This window comes from Elephantulus edwardii, unplaced genomic scaffold (assembly GCF_000299155.1).
Source record: "Elephantulus edwardii isolate Elephantulus edwardi_28Jun2011 unplaced genomic scaffold, EleEdw1.0 scaffold00376, whole genome shotgun sequence".
In the NCBI taxonomy this organism is placed as follows: domain Eukaryota; kingdom Metazoa; phylum Chordata; class Mammalia; order Macroscelidea; family Macroscelididae; genus Elephantulus; species Elephantulus edwardii.
The window spans coordinates 847,390-870,200 of record NW_006400126.1 but is presented as its reverse complement, the minus strand read 5'-3'; the positions used below and the strand labels follow the sequence as shown (position 1 = coordinate 870,200).

Genomic DNA, 22,811 nt, shown 5'->3' with positions numbered 1-22,811 from the left:
CCATCCACCCTGATGCTGCCAATTGGTCCAGTGGTGAGAATCTTTGTCTTCTTGACATTGAGCTTCAATCCATACTGAAGGCTGCAGTCCTTGACAATCCTGATATAGTGAAGGCTTTATTCAATTATGTGTCACTAGTGCCCTCTGTAGGTCAAATTGGCATCTGGATGATTACCAAGGAAGCCAGAAGGGGCCTAGCACTAGTTCAAGCACTGCCTCCAGTGTAAATTCCACAAATGGTTATCTGTCTCTCTCCTGCACAGCGATTGGTGCATTCAAACCCCTAGATGGTGGGTTTTGTTTTAGAAGCGTAACTTTAGCAGCCCAGAGTAGGCCCACAGAAACCTGCCTATGCAAACTGTTTTCTAAGATATGTGTATGGTCTTGTACCTAAATCACAAAGATCAGTGAGCATTCTGAACAGTCTCCACCTTAAAGTGCCAGGGAAAAAAATACAGGGCTACAATGTGGACTTCAGACTAAACCTCAGGATAATGAGGAAAACTCAGTTTTAAGGACAACTCGAATTGAACTGTCAGCCCAAAGGTACATGATTTGAATCCACCATATGTCCCTGGGAGAAATGGTCAATTTCTTCCCTTGTGATTTACTGCCTCTCAAAAACCATTGGTAACAAAAACTATAACATAAAACCTCAATTTCATTGGTGAAGTAGAATTAACTCATGACTGATCTTCTTGAAGGCCTTCGGAGGCTGTAAAACACTGTTGTTGTTGTTGTTGTTGTTGTTGTTATGTGCTGTCGAGTCGCCTGCGACTCATAGCGACCCTATGTACAACAGCCCTAAACTCCGCTCTGTCCTGTGCCAATCGCACTGTCTCTGATACTCCCATCCCAATTATCCCAGTCACTGAATCAATCCACCTCATAGAGGGCCTTCCTCTCCTGCGCCGTCCCTCTACCCTCCCAAGCATGATGTCCCTCTCCAAGGACCGGTCTCTCCTCACTACATGTCCGAAGTAAGTTAGACGGAGCCTCAGAATCCTTGCCTCCAAGGAGCCACCCGGTTTAACCCTCTCCAGGACAAATCTATTTGTTTTCCTAGCAGTCCATGGTATTCTCAGTACTCTTCTCCAGCACCACAGCTCAAAGGCATCAGTTCTCCTTCTATCCTCCTTGGTCATTGTCCAACTCTCTGATGTTTGTAAAACACTAAGGGAGGGAAATTGCCTATCTTTTCCCCAAGGGTAGCTTGTGGATTAAATTGCATGTCTTTGCGTTGGCAACAACACATATTATCCACTGTTGTTGCTGTTGTTATGTGCTGTGGAGTCTTTAAGGCCACCATTATTAATTACGCTTCGGCAGTGCCTGCCTGAGGGAGCTCTGATGGCCTAGAAGAGTTGGGGGCACTCTCCACCCAGGCCTTTTTGAGTGGTGAGTCACAGCAAAGGTTGTGGGCACCCTTGCAGTGGCTCCTCCATGGGCCAGAGGGGGCTGGTACACATTGAGCGCTTTAGCTCTCCTGGAACACCCATTGGAACTGGGCATTTGAACTCAGATATGTTCCACTCTGCAGTCCAAAGAAGTGGAATTTGCAAAATATCCACCAGAAGGACTAATATGCTTACCCCCGTAGAATCAAGGTCACCCACTAGGGCAGTCGCGTGTTCCATGCCTGACCCGCCTCTGTAAACCATCAAGAGAAGAATGTAGCAGAGTCCAAGTAAGGAACACAGGTAAGTGACTGGGCACGCAAGGAGCAGGTGCCAGACTGGAGCAGGAGCGCGAGTGCAGTTCTGGCCCAGGTTCCAAAGGCGAGGCGCTGTGAGAAACTTTCCTAAAGCGCCGGACCAGGGTAGGCGCCCCTGTCTGGTCCTAAGAGTTTCAGAAAAGCCAGATTCGCTGGCCTCTTCTCTCCGGGGTCTCCTTCCCTCCTCCACCCCCACCCTAGCCCCGCGGCTCCCCGTTCCGGGGCGTGTCCACGGCCAGACTTCTATTTAGCTAGCAGCGAGACGCGCCAACCACAGCCCACTTGTGAGCGCCCTGGTACAGTGAGAACGTGGCTGACCTCCCCAGCTCCCAAGTCCAGCCCCTCATCTTCTGACGAGTTGCCAACCCCGCGGAAGCCAGACGCCACAGGCTTCCCAGCAATCCAGGAGGGTCTCTAGCACCATGGAGCGGGCGCATCTCGCGCTCTGGGCCGCAGCACTCGCCGCGCTAACGCTGCTAAGCGGGCCACCCGCAACTGGAGCCGGCGCAGGCGCGGCCGGCGTGGGCCCCGTGGTACGCTGCGAGCCGTGCGATGTGAGCTCCCTGGAGCAGTGCCTGCTGCCGCCCGCTGGACCCGCGTGCACTGAGCTGGTTCGCGAGCCAGGTTGTGGCTGCTGCCTGACCTGCGCGCTGCGTGAGGGCCAGGCGTGTGGTGTGTACACCGAGCGCTGCGGTACTGACCTGCGCTGCCGGCCGCCATCTGGCGAGCCGCGTCCGCTGCAGGCGCTGCTGAAGGGCCGCGGGCTCTGCACTAACATTAGTGCAGCAGCTCCCCTGCGCACCTACCTGCTTCGCGAATCGCCTGCGTCAGGTGAGGTCGCACTGCGTGCCTCTCGGGGTGGGATGGTCCAAGCCGCTGCCTGGACACCTGATGTCTCAGGTCCGGAGACAGTCAGTCCTCTACTGGTGGGTCTGTACTTCTTCCTTCCCAAGGGAAGAACACTTGGCAATTGCAAAGCGCTATGAGTCGCCGTAACAACAACAATCAACGAAATTGGTAATTTCGTGGGAGAGGAAAGGGGGAGTCTCAGAGGTTATCTTTTGTTCATCTTGGCTCAGCCACTGTTCAGCTCGCTGCTCCCCTAAGCACCCTTCAATGTGGCCTTCACAAAGAAATGCAAGTGGTGGTGGTAGCTCTTCCTTAAATCTTAGCCATCCTCTTTCAGGGTTCAAAGCAAAGTTCGTGCGGGATCAGCTGCAAAGCTAAAGGTGGAAAATTCTCTCCTTGGCCACTCTGAAGGAAATGACTCCCTGGAGCCCCTACTTTGTCATTCAGGGCAGATCCTTTGTAATTGTCATTGCTATAGATTTCCCCTCCTTAGGGAAGACTATTTCTTCTAATGAAGATGTCCCCAGTTGTGAACAGGCAAACCTCCAGGGTCTTAACTAGCTCCTCAGAGCCCTGGGCTTGCTCTGACTTCTTGGGACCCTCTCCTTTGGACGCTTCCTCCTGCTGGGAGGAGACTGCTCAGTTTTCGCCTGCAGTTTTAATACACATAAAATCACTACAGTCTCTTTCTGGTTAAAATTACACTCTTTGTGCTCCTTTATTTTCTTGTGCATTTTCGAGTATCCAGAATAATGCTCTTAGAAATACTTCTAAACATATCATTTCTACCTGCAAGTACTGTGCATGATTAACACCATTCTAACTCTGTTTCAGGCTAATGGGATTTATTGTAAGAGAAAAGAACTTGTAAAATCTAGTGGGAGGAGGGATTAAAAAAAAACACCAGAAAAATGTAAAAAAAGGTACCAAGAAAAAATGTTTAAAAAGGGCACAACTATCTCTTGCTTAAAAAGAACCTTTTCCCCCCTTTCCAAATCACCAATCTTTACATCAGAAGGAAAAACAACCAGGTGAAATTTTATAAATGACTCAGGGTTCTTGTTAGTATTTCCTTTGTGTCAGTCCTAAACTCAACCTCTTTATCCAGTGTGTTCCAACATCCAGTGACCTACCAGTGTGCTTCCTCGGCTGTAAATCTTACTGGAGGAGCATGCCTGTCTTCCTCGCGTGGAGCCATTAGTGCATTCAAACTTCTGGAGCCACATGGTTTTTGAGTTAGCAGCACAATTCACTAGGGTCTGTGCAACCAGAGCTTCCTTTTGTGCCAATTCTTCCCTGAAAAAAAGAGGAGAGAAAACAAAGCAAAACAAAAAACAACCCTTTGATAAAGGATATTGAGACCAAATTTTACCAATTAAGAATTTGACAGTTAAGAGGCATACTCTTGCAGGCAGTAGGCCAAAGCCTTGGAATTTATTAATCTCTCCATACTAGACCTGAAGTTCAAGTCACATGGCCTGTGTACCTCATACCTGATGATAAAGTGCTTTGTGGAGAGAAGGGGGACTGGGAGCATTCTTTGAGTCACCAAATGCTCCTCCATTCAAAGAGCCAGAGGCTCTGATAGGGTGTGCTGCCCACAAGCAGGTTGCCACAGTGATGAGCCTGTTCCTGGGAGGCAGAAAGTTCTATTAGAGCAGAATACTCTTGACCCCAGCTAGAAGGAAAGACCAGTTGGATGTTGTCGTGCCCCATGCCAAGATAATAGTTGCCCAAACCCTGCTTGTTGGAGTTTGGAGCAATCCCAGCAGTAACCTGAGAGCTGAAGCTGAAAACCTTTTGTGTTCTACAGAGGATGAAGGTCAGCTGCTTTGTGAACATCTGCTCTAAATGTAGCAGTTGGTCCCCATGAGGACTGCCTGGTACCCATGAGCACAACCAGAGAAAACACAGGTCGGTAATAGGGGACACACCTCAAACCCTTTGATTGTGGCCATTTGAAGTGGAAAAGAAATTGAGAATTCTGATCATATAGTCTCATGTGTGATCCACATATAGTAGTTTCTCAGTACCCAGTAGAGAATTGGCTTCAGGACTTGCCAAGGGTACCAAAATCCACTGATGCTGGAGACCCTTGTATAAAATGGCACAGTATTCACATATAACCTACTCACATCATTCCTTATACTTTAAATCATCCCTAGACCACTTATAAGGAATGCTGGTGCCATAGGAGGTTAAGTACTGGGCTGCTAACAGAAGATAAGTGGCTTAAATCTACCAGCTGCTTAGGAAGCTGTCTTCACTGAATTCAGAATCATCTTGATGACCATAGGTTTAAGGTTTGTTTTCTGTTTTGTTTTGACATCACTTATAAGACCTGCTATAGTGTAAATAGCACTTTAAGCTTCCTCTTAGATTTTGATGAATTGCTTTGAGCGCTAAATCACTTCTAGTATTTTCAGTCTGTAGTTGATTGAATTCTTCAGTTCTACATACAGAAGACTTCAAACTCAATGTTGTCCACTCACTTCGGCCACTGCAACCCTTCATCAGATTGCTGAGGCTTAAGTCAGGAAAGAAGGAGAATGTTCATCTTTCCACAGAGTAGCTGGTGGATTTGAACCACTGTGGTGCACAGCCTTCACTGTGGACTGTGCTGTCAGAACTCTGTAAAGAAGGGCTACTGTACTTAAAAGGGCAGTTAAATTAGCATTCCAATGTTGCTGTCAAACTTTAGGCTTTCTTCACTGTGCACTTTTGATTGTAAAAGAGGCCTCAGAAAATTGTTTGACCCTTCTTTCAGGATATGAAAGCTCTTCCACACAGATGTATATGACAAGAAGGGGACTTTCTCTTTGCCCACATGGCTCCTGAGGGTTACAGAGACCAACAGTAAAGAGGAAGCCTAAGGATTTACAATATATGTGGCTATTCTCAGAGACCAACAGAGCCCTGTGTGGACGTGGGTCTTTAATAATATGGTGGGGGGACCTACCATCACCTGCTAACCCCTGCCAAGTATGGACAACTCTGGTGTGTGCAGTAAAACAGTGCAAATAGGAAGAATTCACTCCCCATATGAGCCAACAGATTACTTACAGGCCTTACCAGGTAACATTGGAGACAAATTGAGTAGGCTCCAGAACCCAAGAGAGGTCTTGTTAAAGCCTGGATTCTCACAGTGGTCTAGGGTGGTGGAGAATGTGCATTCATTCTTCTGGATTCTGCATTTGAAGAGCAATGTGCTAAAAAAGGGGTCCTTCCACGGCGCAGGTCTGCCCTCTGCTGGTGAGATGTAAAAGTTGTGTTACAGTCAGCAGCTCTGGAGAAGTGGCTGAAAGCTGAGGGGGTAAGCAAGTTGTCACCTCCTTTAGTAAGTAAAAGCACAAGTGTAAGATTTCATTTTTAAAAGATAACTTTCTTGGTAAAGTTTGTATTTTGTCAAGCTCAAACTCACTAACATTCGTTGTAACCCATGGAGTCTTCTTGAGTCTGTTAATAGCAGGAGACTGCCCATCTCTCCCCCAGAGCATTTGGTTAACTTCAACTCCTGAAGATACCTGGCCTTCCGGTGAGCAGTAAAGCTCACTGTGGATTATGTTACCAGAGCTACTAGCACTAGGATTAGTACTTTATCAAAGTTCAAAACAAATACATTTGAAATGCTTTTTTAAGTTTACATTACAATGACTGGGTGGTCCAAAGAGATAAGGCACTTGGTAGATAAATTAGAGGTTTGAGACTACCCAAAGGAACCCCAGAAGGAAGCTGGGGCCAGCTACTTTGAGAAGGTAGTTGCTGAAGACCACACCGTAGTTCTGCTTTGACACATTAGTAGCCCTTCAGGAGCATGAGTTCAGCACTGGCTCTCTGGTTGGTTTCATTGCAATAGTGGAATTTTGTAACAACTACTGTACTGTTAAATGTTGATGGCTGTTACTTCATTTTTCTGGTCTTTGTTTTTCAAGGAAATGTTAGTGAGTCAGAAGAACAAAATGCTGGGAGCATGGAAAACCAGGCACTCCCCAGCACACATCGGCTGTCAGACTCCAAATTCCAGCCTTTCCACACCAAGATGGATGTTCTCAAGAAGGGACATGCCAAGGACAGCCAGCGATACAAAGTGGACTATGAAACTCAGAGCACAGACACCCAGAACTTCTCCTCAGAGTCCAAACGGGAAATAGAATATGTAAGAGCTTGCCCTCTTGTTAGAGATGCCAGTGGTCATTTACTCTGAGTGCCCAGAAGCTAAGACAGTACGTTGGTTGGTTAGTTTCTAAGCATGTAGCTCTTTATTCCAAAGATCCCAGTCAACAGAGGCACATTGTCCAAGCTGATCAGTAGGGAGCTTCTAGCCTCATCTGCCCCAGCTCCTTCCCTCACTCACGTCATTATTTTAAAAATATTTAATATTTGTTTCCATTCCAAAAAAGGTTATCCAACAGATGTATTCTTGCCTACTCCATACCAGGTTATTCTGAGAATATAAGGAGAGAGGGAAAGACAGAGACTTTCTTACTAAATCAGAAAAAAATACTTGAGAGGAACACATTATATAGCTTGTACTTAGGATAGTCCTCTGTGTGTGATAGAATTCTGAAGACCTGCAAGTCCTTTGTAGTAACAAACTCTGCCATTCTGCTCTCTTTCACCTCCAGGGCCCTTGCCGCAGAGAAATGGAGGACACACTGAACCACCTCAAGTTCCTCAATGTTTTAAGCCCCAGGGGTGTGCACATCCCTAACTGTGACAAGAAGGGGTTTTATAAGAAAAAGCAGGTGAGTGAGAGCTTTTTCCTCCCTAAGACTCCATGGAGGCAGAGAAAGACTAACGCTGAGCTCTCTGCAACATCTGTATCAGGTCCATCTCAGCAGATTGAACCCACAGTTAGTGTCACACACTGATCCCAGGGATGCCTGTTTGATCAGAACCCTCAACCCTCTATCATACTGCTTCTTAATCTTGACCTTCACAGCTACTTGTCACTGAGCAAATCAAGTGCTTTTGGGGAATCCTTTGTAGTCTTATCAATGGGCACTTTGATTGTTTTGTTACTGTTGCATTATGAATAACAACAGCATTTTTAATGGTATCTATTGTCAAGTATTTCTAAGCAATGTGATATAAAGTCATGTGACAACAAGCTCATCCTAAGATTTATTTCCCTGACATCTTCCTGTGAATGAATGAATGAATGGAAAAGGATCAAAGATTTATTACATGTAGGGTCACTATGGGACTCATTTTTTTAACATGTAGAGTCACAGGCAACTTGATATTACACACAACAACAACAGTTATGTTAAGTCATACTAAGTATATGTATATATACTATGTGTTGTGGCGATATTTCAGTTCAATTGGTCTTCTAACCAGACACTTTAGAGTATGACATCAGTAGACATATGAAGCAAATTCATACAGAGAATATGTACACTTAAAGACACATGTGCACACATATACACAGAAATGATAATTCAAAAAGAGATGTTCCATAAACAGGGGTTCAGGCTGGATTTAGAAGAGGCCTCGGCACCAGAGATATCATTGTTGATGTCAGATGGATCCTAGCTAAAAGCAGAGAATATCAGAAGAATGTTATATCTCTGTTTTACTAACTGTGCAAAGGCATTTGACTGTGTTGGTGACAACAGACTATGGCCAACATTGAGAAGGATGGGAATCCCAGAATACTTAATTGTACTCATGCAAAATCTATTCCTAGACCAAGAAGCCATTACCCAAACAGAACAAGGAAACATGGTACGATTTAAAATCAAGAAGGATGTGCATCAGGGATGTATCCTTTCTCCATACCTGTTCAGTCTGTAAGCTGAAGAAATAATTTGTGAAGCCAGACTCTATGAAGAATGTGGCATCATTATCAGAGGAAGACTCATTAACAACCAGTGCCATATGTGCAGATGACACACCTTGCTTGCTGAAAGTGAGGGATACCTGAAGCACTTGCTGCAGAAGATCAAAGACTACAGCCTTCAATATAGATTGCATTTTAACATCAAGAAGACAAAAGTCCTTACCACTGAGCCACTGTGCAACATCATGATAGATAGAAAAAAGATTGAAACGATAAATTATTTCATCTTGCTTGGATCCACAAGCAACACCATTGGTACCAGCAGTCAGGAGATAAGAAGATACATTGCTTTGGACAAGTGTCCTGCTGGGGATCTCGCCAAAATACCGAAGAGCAGTCATGTCAGTTTGAAGGCTAAAACTGGAACGATACAGAGAAGATTAGCATGGCCTCTGCACAAGGATAAAGGTTAAGGTGTGCCTGATTCAGGCTATGGTCTTTTCAATTATTTGCTGTGCATCTGAGAGCTAAATGATGGATAAGGATGACTGAATAAGAATTTATGCCTTTGAGTTGTGGTGTTGGAGAAGAGTACTGAATATTCCCATGGACTGCCAAAAGAATGGACAGGTATGTCTTGGAAAAAGTGAAGCTGGAATGCTCCCTTGGAGGCAAGGATGGCAAAGCTTCATCTCTGATACTTCAGACATGTTGTGAGGAGAGGCCATTCCTTTGAAAATACCATGCTTGGAAGGGTGAAGGGTCAGCAAAAGAGAAGAAGACCTTCATCAAAATGGAGGGCTCAAGTGTGTCAGAGATAGTGAAGATGGCACAGGATAGGATGGGATTCAGGTCTGTTGTTCATAGGATCTGTTGTTCATACTCGACTCCATGACACCTACTAATAACAGTAACACAGCAGAGATGTTAAGGAGCCCTTTGGGCTCCAGGTAGCCAGCTTCATCTTACCCTGAGTATCCACGAGCTGTTCCTGGTATCCTGACTCTCTTTTGTGCTCTCTGTAGTGTCGCCCCTCCAAAGGCAGAAAGCGGGGCTTTTGCTGGTTTGTGGACAAGTATGGACAGCCCCTCCCAGGCTATGAAGCCAAAAGGAAAGGTGAAGTCCACTGCTACAACATGGAGAACAAGTAGAATGCTGGCACAGCCCCTGGGACCAAGGAGCCATGAGGTAAGCCTCAGAGTCCTACGTCCTAGCTGAAGGGCCACACCTGCCCACTGTGGTACCCCTCATGGCAACATCAGGGTGGAAGGGAGCCCTTATTCCTGAGGACCATGTGGCTGGCCCTCCTGCCCAGACATGCTAGAAGGGCTTACACCACTGACCTCAGAGAGAAGCAGAGGAAACAGGATGGGCAGGACAGAGCGGGCAGAGGAGAAGGCTGTCAACCCTCAAACCTTCACCCTATAAAGATTTTATAAGTTAAGTCTTTTCCATGCATGTCTATTTACTTATTTTCCCAAGTAAAATATTTTAACCCAAAAGGATTTGTTAAAGAAAAATATTTCTAATTTAAAGACACCATTTTTTTCTGTAAAATATATTATGAATATTCTGATAGTTTGTGATTGATGTAATTTTACTAACATTTATATCAATATAAAATAAAATTTTGAAGATAAGCATTGTAATTCAAGAGGAGAAAACTCATAAAAACATTTCTCTCCATTTCTTCAAGACATATTTAATAAGCAGTAAACATTTTAATTTTTATATATTGTTTTTCGTTGCAAATGTAAAGCTAATTATTTCAGGGTGACCTCTGGACACTGAGCGGGGAGCATTGTGGGAGTCCTTGGATCCAACTCGACTGTCCTGCTGCTGTCTCAGTGGGCCTGCACAGCAGTGCTGCTTCTTGAGCGCTCTGCCTGATGACCCCAGACCATATTGACCCTCTTATTTCAATGTATCTCTTTTTGTTGTCATTGTAGTTAACATGGAACTCAAACATTCCTTATTTTGCACAAAAGACTACCAAGGGCATGATCAGCAGCTGACTACCACTTTGATGTATATCTTTTTTTGTAATGAATTTTTATTGTTATTTTTTCTTTTTTTAAAAAAAAAGAAAACCAAAGTTCAGAAAGAATTTTTGAAATGTCTGATTCTTTACCTTTGTTAATGTGAACATCTTTGTACTGTACAGCAGTGAATGAGGGAAAGTTTTATTTGTACTGCCTCCAGAACCTTTCTGCTCCTCCCCACTTTGAACTCCATCTCTAAGAGGATATGCTGGCATCTCCCCTTACTGCAGAACGCCATAGTCCCTCTCTACACCATAGAGATTCTGTGTTCTTGTCATGTGGTCGTCTGACCTTGAGTGGTGCCATCTTTGAGCCAGTGCCTGGGTCCCTTGACAGAGAAGACCTCTCGCATGCAGTCAGTAGACACTGCTCCAGCTCAAGAAAGAACAATTTGAAAGAATAGAGACAACTGTAGTGTTTTTTTATAAGGAAAGGCCAAGAACGTTTGGCTTTTCTTTTACAGGAGCTCCCAGAGACTCACTCGGCCAGTTAGAAGCCCACTCATTGCCTACTCCAGGAAGAGGACAGGGTTTGAGCCCAAGTCTGCCCCCCATGTTTAGAGACCTCACCTATGATCATATGACCCTTCATAACTACAGAGAAGACAGTTCTCCTGCTCAACAATTTCAGAATAGTGCTAATTTTTTCCTTATAATTCACCCATATATGCATAGAAAATATTCCAGTTTATTTTTTAAACATTATATATAACATAGAGTTAATTAAGATGATACAGAATAGGATGTTTCAGATATGTTGTTCATATTCAACTTGATGGCACTTAACAACAGTACACATATGTAGTTATTGTGTGTTGTTGAGTTGGAACTGATTTATAACTGATACTCGAGCAAGTTTTCAGAGATTATAAATTGCACAGAGGAGATTGGCCATCTTTCTCTCAAAGAGCCTGTGAGTTGACAGTACAAAGCCTATATATCCTAAGGAGTCCTAGAGAAAATTGATAGAGATGGTAGATCAGGGATAGCCATAACAAAGTGTGTTCAGACCCACAAGCAGCACTTGCTAGAGGCCACCAGCTCTATGTGACCAAAGTTTACCCTTTGATCCCAGGACGGGGATGCCTGAGAAGACAGGCACTGCACTGCCACCCTGCTACCACATGGCACCCTGAATAAAGCCCTTCTTGTTACAACCAAGGGGCCTCAAGACATCCTTCCTACATGCAATCTGTTCTTTTTTTATTATATTTTTTCAGAAAAAAAGTATTTTTGGATATTTAAATCTTACAGTATATTTATGTATAGCAAATAGACCTTTTCCCATAAAACTCTCTCTCTCCTGTCTCTGGCCTTATATCATTACTGACATAATCCTGAGCTGGTAAATCACATTGGTTGTGATATATGCCTACATGCTGCTTCATGCCCTCGGACCCTCGCTGACACATGTGTATGCAGCCTCTGGTTCTAACAGATGGTGTAGTGGGCCTGATACATTGTCACCTCTAAGCAGAAGAGGATCTATCAGCAAATGAGTCTCCCTGAAGGCTTGTTGCTGACTTGCTTTGGATTTATATCCCATTGTCTCATCTAACACCTCTCCGGGCAATGTCTACAACCACAGCAAGACAAGGACAAGACAGACATGCAGGGATTTTTTTAAACCATTTCTCTGAGCCTCTCTACTTTGGGAAGGGAAATACACAAAGACAGGGGGAAACCCCTATCTCTTCACACAACTGCCACTTGTCACAGATCATCTGCAGACCAAACTAGTGACTTTAGGACATTAAAGGATAAGCTACAAGGAAAATTTACTAGACACCTGTTTACAATTCTAACTGATCTTTAATAAACACTCTAAAGTATCCCTGATCATGGATATAGAATGTGGTGAGTAAATCTATAAAATGCTCAGAGAACCAGGGTGAAGGGTGCAATCTTCAGTCAAATTGTAAGAGAAATACTCAACTAAAGAGGCACTCTGATTTCAAAGCCTAACAGGAAGGTGGTGAATGGGAGTAGTAACTATATGAGCAATGTCTGGACTTGGAGGGGTTGGTGATATGGCAGGACATCCAGCCACAGACTGTCTCAAAAGGGTAGGCCTTTTGCAGACGTTGATGACCTGTGAATGGACAATAAGACTTGCTTTATAACCAGATTGCTTAACAAGCCAAACTCACCAAAATTGCCTTGTTTCCTCTTACTTCTCAAAGCTGCTATTCTCAGTGCTCTCCTTCCTCCTCCGTGCTCTCCTTCCTCCTCAGTGCTTTCCTTCCTCTTCAGTGCTCTCCTTTCTTTTAGTGCTCATTTTTTCTTCTCAATGCTTCCTATCTTCTCAGTGTTGTCCTTCTTTCCAGGTGCTTCCCTTATTTCTCAGTGCTCTCCTTCCTTCTCAGTTCTCCTCTTCATTTCCTTCCATTAGTACTAAAAATATATTATAGCTAATGTCAAATGGGTCTTGGCTGAAAGCTGAGCATACCAGAGGAATGTCTATCTGTTTCATTGACTATGCAAAGGCATTTGACTGTGTGGATCACACAAAAAGTGGCTGTCTGAGAAGAATGGGAATCCTAGAACATTAGATTGTGCTTATGTGAAACCTATACTTGGACCAGGAGGCAGTCGTCAGAACAGAGCAAGGAAACACTGCGTGGTTCAAAATCAGGAAGGATGTACACCAGGGATGTGTCTTATCTCCATACCTGTTCAATTTATATATGGAACAGACCATCCAAGAGGCTGGGCTCTATGGGGAGGAATGTGGCATCAGGATTGAAGGAAGACTCATCTACAACCTATGTCATGCAGATGACACAGCCTTGCTTGCTGAAACTACTGAAGATCTGAAGTGCTTGCTGCAGAACATCAGGGACTGAAGCCTTAAATATGGATTGAAGCTCAACACCAAGAAAACAAGGGGGGGGTGAAAGCACAGGCCTGAGGATGTGTAGAGGTGGTAGGCAAAATCATAGGGTCACACAATTTGATGGGTGAAGGGAGGCACAGGTGAAGGAAATGGGGAAATACCTGATGTGAAAAAAAACCCCAAAACCGAATGTATGCAAACTTTGTAAATATACAGTACAAAATGAAGAGAAAAAAATGTTTACTGTGGGGGGGGGGCAAAAAAGAAAGAAAACAAAGATTCTCACCACTGGATCAATTGGCAGCATCATGATAGATGATGAAGAGATTGCTATTGTGAACAGCTTCAGTTTACTTGGTTCAACAATCAACAATTGGTACCAGCAGCCAGGAAATAAAAAGATGAATTGCATTGGGAAAGTCTACTGTCAGGAACTTCTCCAGAGTACCAAAGATCAATGATGTCAGTCTGGAGACTAAGGTGCAGCTGATCCAGGCCACAGTCTTCTCAATGCATCAGAAATCTGGACAATGACTAGGGATGATAGAAGAATTGATGATTTGAGTTGTGGTGCTGGAGAAGAGAATATATTATGGACTGCTGCTAGAAAAACAAACAGATTCATCTTGGAGATGGTAAAATCAGGCTTTTTTTTCTGAGGCAAGAATTCTGAAGCTCTGTTTGACATACTTTGGGCATACTGCAAGGAGGGACCAGTCCTCGGAGAGGGATATTATGCTTGGGAGTGTGGAGGGATGGTGGAAGAGAGAAAGACCCTCATTGAGACTGAATAATTCCGTAACTGTTGTATTGGGGGTAGGTGTATCATAGACAATAAGTTTGTCTCAGGAAAGATCAGGGTTCAGAACTTTTGTACATAGGGTCACTATGAGTCACAAGTGACTCGATGGCACACATCAACAGCCTTCCTTCTCAATGCTTCCATTTCATTTCTCTCTCTCCTTCTTAGTGCTCTCCTTCCTATTCAGTGTTCACCTTCCTTCTCAATGCCGTTCTACAGTGTCGAAAGCTGGCTGCACTTCACCTGCCTGGGTTCCTCTTTACCTTACATTCCTTTCTGTGCTCCCTCAGACATCTGAGCTTCAGCCTCTACCTTTTTTGCTCTGTCTCTCTCTTCTTGTATCTCTCTTTTTCTTTCCCTCCTTGACAGTCATCTGCTCTCTTAGGTTTTAGCTATCACTTCTGAACCCAAGATCATCTCAAACCTGCTTTCTTCCATTTAGAAGGAGAAATGAATGTGCTGTGGTTCTGCACTCATTAGAGATCAGGACATAGATACTACCACACTGGTTCATAGATGAAATTGTACAATACTTTTGGAAAAGTGGCAACCACTAATACAAAGAGGGCAAGAGACTTCATACTTTATTAGCTTGTCCAAGGGGACTTCCTATTTCTCTGACCGTCCACCATTCCCAGCATGTTGTCCTTTTCTGATAACATGCCCATATGTGTGAAATGAAGGTTCACCATCCTTGCCTCTAAGGAACACTTGATTGAACTTCTTCCAAGACAGACTTGTTTGTTCTTTTAGCATTCCATAGAGTATTCAATATTTTTATCCTTTACCACAATTCAGATGCATATAGATTTCTTCAGTCTTCTTTATTTGTTATCAAACTTTAAAATTCACAGCAAGCAATTAAAACACCATGGCCTAGAAGAGGCACTCCTTAGTCTCCTCTTTACCGATTAGGTTCTTGACAGATTTCCCTAATACAACATGCATTTGGATATCTTGACAGCTGTTCAAATGGGTGTTATTTGTAGATGCAAGTAAAATGAAATCATTGACAACTTCAATCTTTTCTCCATCTGTCATGTAGTCCAGTAGTGAGGACTCTTGTTTTCTTGATGTTGAGATGTAATGCATGTAGCAAGTTGTAGTCTTTGATCTTCTTCAGTAAATTCTTGAAGAATTCTTTACTTTGTGCAAACAAGGTTGTATCATCTGTGTAACGTAGGTTGTTAATTAATTTTTGTCCAGTGTTGATGCAATATTCTTCATATAGTTCAGTTTCTTGAATTATTTGCTTAGCCATATGTATTGAATAGTTATGAAGAAAGGATACAATCCTTATGAAGAAAAGATGCACGCCTTTTCTGATCTTAAGTCATGAAATACTACCTTGTTCTGTTTGGACAACTTCTTAGTCTGTGTATAATCTTGCAAGATCACAATTAAGTGTTCTGAGATCCTCATTCTTCTCAATGTTAGGTATGATTTGTTATTATCCACACAGACAAATACCTTTAATAATCAATAAATAAGAACCTTTCTGGTATTCTCTACTTTTAGCCAAGATCCATCTGGCATTACTATCATATCCCCACATTACCATGAATTTTTTGAAGTTCCCTATTGATGTACTATAAATATTTTTCCAACTTTACTTGTTTGCACAAAATAAAGAATTCTTCAAGAAAGATTTTTTCCTAAATTCATCCATTATAAATCCCATGTTCCAAATATTAATGGATGTTTCTCTTAATTTTGTGTCTTATCACATCAGCAAATGAAATGTTCTTCATTAAGTTAAAGCTTTACTTCATCTGTCTCATTAGTGTAGACTCTATTTTAAGAAAACAGCTCTTCCCTAGTTATATTTTTAGTGACTTCCAACATAAGGGACTCTTATTCTGGCATTATATGCAACAATGTTGTTTTGTTATTCATAGGGTTTTTGAAGGCCTGTTTGTTTCAGAAGTGGATAACTAGTCCTGCTTTCTTGTCTATCTTAGTCTAAAACACTGCTGAAACATGTCCACCATGAGTGATGTTGCCAGTATTTAATTACTGGTAGATAGGACCCAACATTACAGCAATAGCACCATACACTGCAGTACAACAAACTGATAAAACTTATATATGAATGGTGGAAATATATGTATACATAATTTGTTGTTTCTGTTGTTAGGTGCCATCAAGTCGACTACAACTTGTTACAAATCTATGAACAGCAGCTCTGAACTTTGTCCTATCTTGTGTCATTCCTCATGATCTCTGTTATGCTCAAGTCTACTATAGTAGTCACCATGTGAGTCCATCTTCTAGAGGGTCTTTTTCTCTTGCTCTGACTCTTTACCTTTGCCAGCTCAATGTCTCTCTCCAAGGACTGGTTCCTCCTAATAATGTGCTCAAAGTAAGGTCAGAAGAAGTTTCATCATCCTTGCCTCTTAAGAATACTCTGATGGCACTGCTTTCAAAATAGATATTTATGTGTGTGTGCATGTATATATAGAAAGAGAGAAAGAGGTTGTTAATGATTTAATTTTGATTGGATGAGTATATACCTTTGGCATCAGTACTCAGGAAATCAAAAATTACATTGGGAAATCTGCTTTCATGGACCTCTCAAAACTGCAAAAGAGCAATGATGTCAGGCAAGAGCCTAAGCTGTGCCTGATCCAGGCTATGATCTTCTCAATTGCTTTTAATGCGTCTGAGAGCTGGAAAATGAGTAAGAATGACAGAAGAGGTGATGCCTTTGAGTTGTGGAGCTGAACGAGAGTATTAAACATACCATGGACTGCCAAGGGAACAAACAGATCTGTCCAAGAGAAGATGAAACCAGATTGCTTCTTGGAGGCAAAGATTTTGGAAGTGTGTCTCACATATTTTGGGTGTGTTTCCAGGAGGTACCAGTCTTTTGAGAAAGACATCATGTTCAGAAGAGCAGAAGGTCAGTACAAGAAAGGAAGACCCTTGTTGAGATGAAATGATATTGTAACTGTGCCAGTGGAGTCAAGTGTGTCAGAGATGGAGAGGTTGACTCAGGATATGACAATATGCAGATCTATTGTTCATAGGATCATAGTTAACTCAGTGGCACATTGAACAACATACATACATACATACATACATACATACATACATGTATGGACTGTGTGGATCACAATAGATTGTGGCTAACATTGAGAATGGGAATACCAGAACACCTGATTGTGCTGATGTGAAACCTATACGTGGCTTCAGAAGCAGTCACCAGAACAGAGCAAGGAAACACTTCATGGTTCAAAAACAGGAAATGAATGCATCAGGAATGTGTCCTGTCATCATACCTTTTCAATCAGTATGCAGAATAGATCCTTTGAAAGGCTGGACTCTATGAGGATGAATGTGACATCTGGATTAGAGAAAGACTTTTCAACAACCTGTATTAAGCAGATGACACAACTTTGCTCACTGAAACTGAAGAAGACCTGAAGCATTTGCTCCAGAAGATCAAGGACTGCAGTCTTCAATATGGATTGAAGCTTAACATCAAGCCAGACAAACACACCACCAAAATAGAAAACTATAGGCCAATATCTCTCATGAACGTAGATGCAAAAATCCTGAATAAAATCCTGGCCAATAGAATCCAACGATACATAAAAGAAATAATTCACCATGACCAAGTGGGATTCATAACAGGTATGCAAGAATGGCTCAACATAAGAAAAACAATCAGTGTAATTCATCACATTAACAAAGCAAAGAACAAGAACCACATGATCCTATCAATTGATGCAGAAAGGCCTTTGACAAAATCCAACACCCTTTCATGATTAAAACACTCAACAAAAATAGGATTAGAGGGGAATTTCATCAACATAGTAAAAAGTATATATGCAAACCTGAGATCCAGCATTGTTCTCAATGGAGAGAGATTAAAAAAATTCCCTTTGAGAACAGGAACTAGGAAGGATGCCCACTATCACCTCTCCTATTTAATATTGTATTGGAAGTCTTAGCGATAGCAATAAGGAAGAGAAGGAAATAAGAGTTATCCAAATTGGCACAGAGGTGGTAAAATTATCTCTCTATGCAGATGATATTACAGTATACTTAGAAAACTCCAAAGACTCATCAAGAAAACTATGGAACATAGCTGACCAATTCAGCAAAGTGGCATGATACAAGATCAACAGACAAAAATCAATTGCATTTTTCTACAGTGACAAAGAATACAGAACTGGAGCAAAGAAAAACAATACCCTTCACAATAGTTAATCACAAGATTGAATACTTGGAAGTAAATCTAACCAGAAGCACAAAAGGACCTATTCAAAGAAAATTACAAAACATTACTACAAGAAACAAAAAGAGACCTGAAGAAATGGAAGAATATCCCTTGCTCATGGATAGGAAGACTCAATATTGTGAAAATGACAATACTACCAAAGGCAATTTACACGTTCAATGCAATCCCAATAAAAGTACCAATTCCATTATTTAATGAGATGGAAAAGGCAATCTCCAATTTTATTTGGAATGGAAAGAGGTCCTGAATAAGCAAAGCTCTTCTTAAAATGAGAAACAAGGTAGGAGACATCTCACTTCCTGATTTCAAATCCTATTACACTGCCGTGGTAGTCAAGACTACCAGCATGGCACTGGTACAATGACAGACACATAGATCAGTGGAATAGAATTGTGAATCCAGAAATCAGCCCATCTACCTATGGTCAACTGATTTTTGACAAGGAGATGAAATTAGATAAGTGGGAAAATGACAGCCTTTTAAAAAAATGGTGCTGGCAAAATGAGAAAACTATCTGTAGAAAACTCAGGAAAGATCCGCACCTCACTCCGTACACAAAAACCAACTCAAAATGAATCATGGACCTAGGACTAATACCAAGGACTATAAACTTCATTAAAGAAAAGATTGGAAGAACTCTAGAAGTCCTAATCCACAATATAAACAGTCTTCCAAGCATCCTAAAAAATCTACAACCAGGAGAGGATAAAATAGATGAATGGGACCTTCTAAGAATCAAATCCCTATGCTCATCCAAAAATTTCTCCAACAAGGTAAAAGGGAAGCTACTGACTGGGATGACATATCAGATAAGGGACTTATATCTAGAATTTATAAAATATTCTAGCAACACAACAAGATAAAGGTAAATAACTCATTTGAAAACTGGGCACAGGAGATGAACAAACACTTCACCAAAGAAGACATTCAGATGGCAATCAAACACATGAAGAAATGTTCAAAATCCCTAGCTTTAAGAGAGATGCAAATCAAAACACCTTTGAGATATCATCCCTCTCCAGTAAGAACAGCAAAATTTAACAGAGCAGCAAAAATCAAATGCTGGCGAGGTTTTGGAGAAACTGGAACCATTATTCATTGTTGGTGGGAGTGTAAAATGGTGCAACCCCTGTGGAAAGCAGTATGGCGCTTTCTCAAAAAGTTGCAAATAGAAATACCATTTGACCCAGAAATTCCACTACTGGGAATATACCTTAAAGAAACCATAAGTGCCACCCAAGCAGATATATGCACACCCATGTTTATTGCTGCTTTGTTCACAATAGCAAAGAGTTGGAAACAACCTAAGTGCCCATCAACAAATGAATGGATAGAGAAGTTCTGATATATTCACACAATGAAATACTATGCTACATTGAAAAACAAGGAACCCATGAAATATTATACAAAATGGATGACCCTGGAGGACATTATGGTGAGTAAAATATCTCAATCACAAAAGGACAAATATTGCATAAAGCCACTGTTGTTAAACGGGACTGACATTGAGTTGAGGGGAGACTAAGAAAGAGGGAATAAATAATGTATACTGCATTGAAATAGATGGGGGGGGAAGAAAAGAAAAAAAAAGAAAGAGATGGGGAAGAGAACTGTTTTAAAGCAACATATGATTAGGTATTATTATCATGACAGGAGTCCAGAATGAAGACTGCATATGGAGTGGACTTGAGGGGAGGGATTGTATAACAATGAAACAATTTTTCTTTTACTTTTCAAAGAGAAGAGAGAATTGGTGGGGAGGGGTGGGCAGTGAGAAAAATGCAACAATGAATGAATGGAAATCTAAAGTCTTTGTAAAAGTTCATTAAAATTAATAAAAAAAGAATAAAAAACCAAGATACTCACTACTAGCTCAATTGGCACCACTCAACACAGAAACAGCACAAATGTCCAACCAGACCTGAGTGAAATTAGAAATTTTGGTATATTCCCACAGTGCAATACTATGCAGCACTCGGGAGCAATGATTTTGAAAAGTACTACATAACTTGGGAGAGCATTATGCTAAGTGAACTAACTCAATCTCATTAGGACAAATACTACACAAGATCATTGTTGTAACAATAGTAAAACTTGTATTGGGACCCAAGAGGGAAGAGGTGGGACAGAGAGGTGAGGATGGATAGGTGCAAATTCATAGGGTTGCACAGTTTTTTGGGTGGAAGGAGGTGGTAAAAGAAATGAGAAGAAAAAGAAGGAAAAAAATTAAAAAAAAAGAAATGAGAAGAACTCAGAAAGGACCTGAAAAGACAGAATAAAGATGGGCAAGATGCAATGGTAATTAATTTTATAAAATATAATACATGGGAATGATTGTATGAAATACAATATGAATGAAGAATAGTATGAAACACAATGTATATGAATTTTGTGAGCAAACCAATATGAAATTGAAAAAAGAGAGGAGAACAAAAAAGGACAGATTACACTGGGAAAATCTGTTGTCAGGGACTTATCCAGAGTGCTAAAGAACAACAATGTCAGTCTAGAGTCTAATTACTTCACAATTATGTGCTGCACATCAGAGACCTGGACTATGACTAAGGGTGACAGAAGAAAAATTCATGCCTTTGAGTTGTGGTGCTGAAGAAGAGAATTGTACATACCATAGTCTGCCAAGAGAACAAATGTCTGTCCTGTAAACGGTCAAACCAGGTTGCTCCTTGGAGACAAGGATTTTAAAGCTCTGTACCACATACTTTGAGCATTTTACCAGTAGAAGCCAGTCCTTGGAGAAAGACTTGAAAGGCTGAATAGTGCGGAACAGGGAGATCCTGGATGAGATGAATTGGCACAGTAACTGAGGTAACGGGAGTAAGTGTGTCAGAGGCAGTAAAATTGGCTCAGGATAGTGTAGCATTCCGAACTGCTGTTGATAGGGTTGCTATGAATCAACAGCACATAACAACAGCAAATCAATCAATCAATCAATAAATAAATGTGTGTATACACATATATACATATGTATACACATTTTATATTTATATGCATGTATATGTACATATATACAGAGAGAGAGAAAGATTTATTTGTCTCAAAGTAATTGGTCACACCCTTGTAGAAGCTGGCAAGTCCATAGGTCAGACTTAAGGAGAGAAGTTTCTCCTGACTCATACTCATGTAGCTACAGAGACAGTTGGTTCAATCCAAGGAACCAGAGATGTTGAGTCTCTTGCAGAATCTAGATTAAGCAAAAGCTAAGAACGTTCTCAGATGTCCATGTATCTGATGAACATCTTCACTGACATTCCACTTGAGCTGAAGGCTACCATCAAGATAATTACAATATTTAATATTTAAGGTAATTATAATATTTAAGATATAATCAAGTAAATTATATCAAATATCATCAAGGGAATGATCAAATCAGAGACTCAAAGGTAGCCTTGTTGACACAGAACCTTGTTGTTGTTATTGTCTTTATGTGCAATCAAATCGCCTGCAACTCATAGCAACCCTATGTACAAAAGCTCTGAAGCCTGCTCTGCAGTCTCACTGACTCCAGCACATCTACCCCCATTTCCCTAGTTACTGTATCAGTCCATCTTATCTGGGGTCTTCCTCTCCTGCATAGTCCCTTCACCCTTCTGAGCATGATGTCCTTCTCCAAGGTCAGTCCCTCCTGATCAAATGCCCAAAGTGAGAGCGACTTTCAAAATTCTAGCCTCCAAGGAGAAACTTGGTTTCACCCTCTCAAAGACAGACCTTTTTTTTTTCATGGTCTACGATATGTTTGATGCTCTTCTCCAGCACCACAGTTCAAAGGCATTAATTCTTTTTCTATCCTCCTTAGTCATTATCCAGTTCTCTGATGCATAACAAGTAACTGCAAAGACAATGGACTGGATCAGGTGTGCCTTCATCTTTAGACTGACATCATTGCTTCTCAGTACTCTGGAAAGCTCTCTGACAGCAGATTTACCTTGATTGACATAGAGGAATTTCAAAAAACAGCATATGATCAAGAAGCAATGGTGATGAAGGAGGACGTTCAGGCTTCTATGAAGGACTTGGCAAAAAATAAATCTCCAGGAATGGTTGCAATACCAATTGACATATTTCAATAAACAGACACTGCCGTGGACGTGCTCAGAAGGTTGTGCCAAGAAATCTGGAGGACACTACCTGGCCAACTGACTGGAAGAGGTCTATATTTGTTCTCATTCCAAAGAAAGGTAATCTGACAGAATGTGAAAATTATCAAATAATATCACTCATATCACACACAATCAAAACCCTATGGAAGATTATCTAGAAATGACTGGTAGAGTACATTGACAGAGAACTACCAGAAATACAAGCTGGGTTTAGGGAAGGCCATGACATTAGAAACATTATTGTCAACACCAGATGGATCTTGGCAGAAAGCAAAGAGTACCAGAGGGGTATCTAACTGTGTTTCATTGACTATAGAAAAGCATTTGACTGTGTAGATCACACATAACTTTAACCAATACAAACTCCATGGCACTGTGTATAGACAAGCAAGTGCTTTTTTTCTCAAGATAAAGGAGTAC

The 22,811-nt window shown here is 41.6% G+C and overlaps 1 protein-coding gene across 1 annotated transcript; it reads left to right on the top strand.

The window, feature by feature from the left end:
* The first annotated feature begins 2,136 nt into the window (after positions 1 to 2,136).
* IGFBP3 (insulin-like growth factor binding protein 3) lies at positions 2,137 to 9,499 on the top strand. Its single transcript, XM_006902173.1, has 4 exons — positions 2,137 to 2,545; positions 6,496 to 6,719; positions 7,189 to 7,308; positions 9,374 to 9,499. Exons 1-4 carry the CDS (start codon positions 2,137 to 2,139, stop codon positions 9,497 to 9,499), a joined length of 879 nt encoding a protein of 292 aa, XP_006902235.1.
* The last annotated feature ends 13,312 nt before the right edge of the window (positions 9,500 to 22,811 follow it).

What these genes read in the sequence shown, in the direction of transcription:
- IGFBP3 (XM_006902173.1), top strand. Translation starts at nt 2,137, where the DNA reads ATGGAGCGGGCGCATCTCGCGCTCTGGGCCGCAGCACTCGCCGCGCTA. An exon ending in TCGCGAATCGCCTGCGTCAG is followed by an intron (nt 2,546 to 6,495) that starts GTGAGGTCGCAC and finishes TTGTTTTTCAAG; the next exon opens with GAAATGTTAGTGAGTCAGAA. An exon ending in CCAAACGGGAAATAGAATAT is followed by an intron (nt 6,720 to 7,188) that starts GTAAGAGCTTGC and finishes TTTCACCTCCAG; the next exon opens with GGCCCTTGCCGCAGAGAAAT.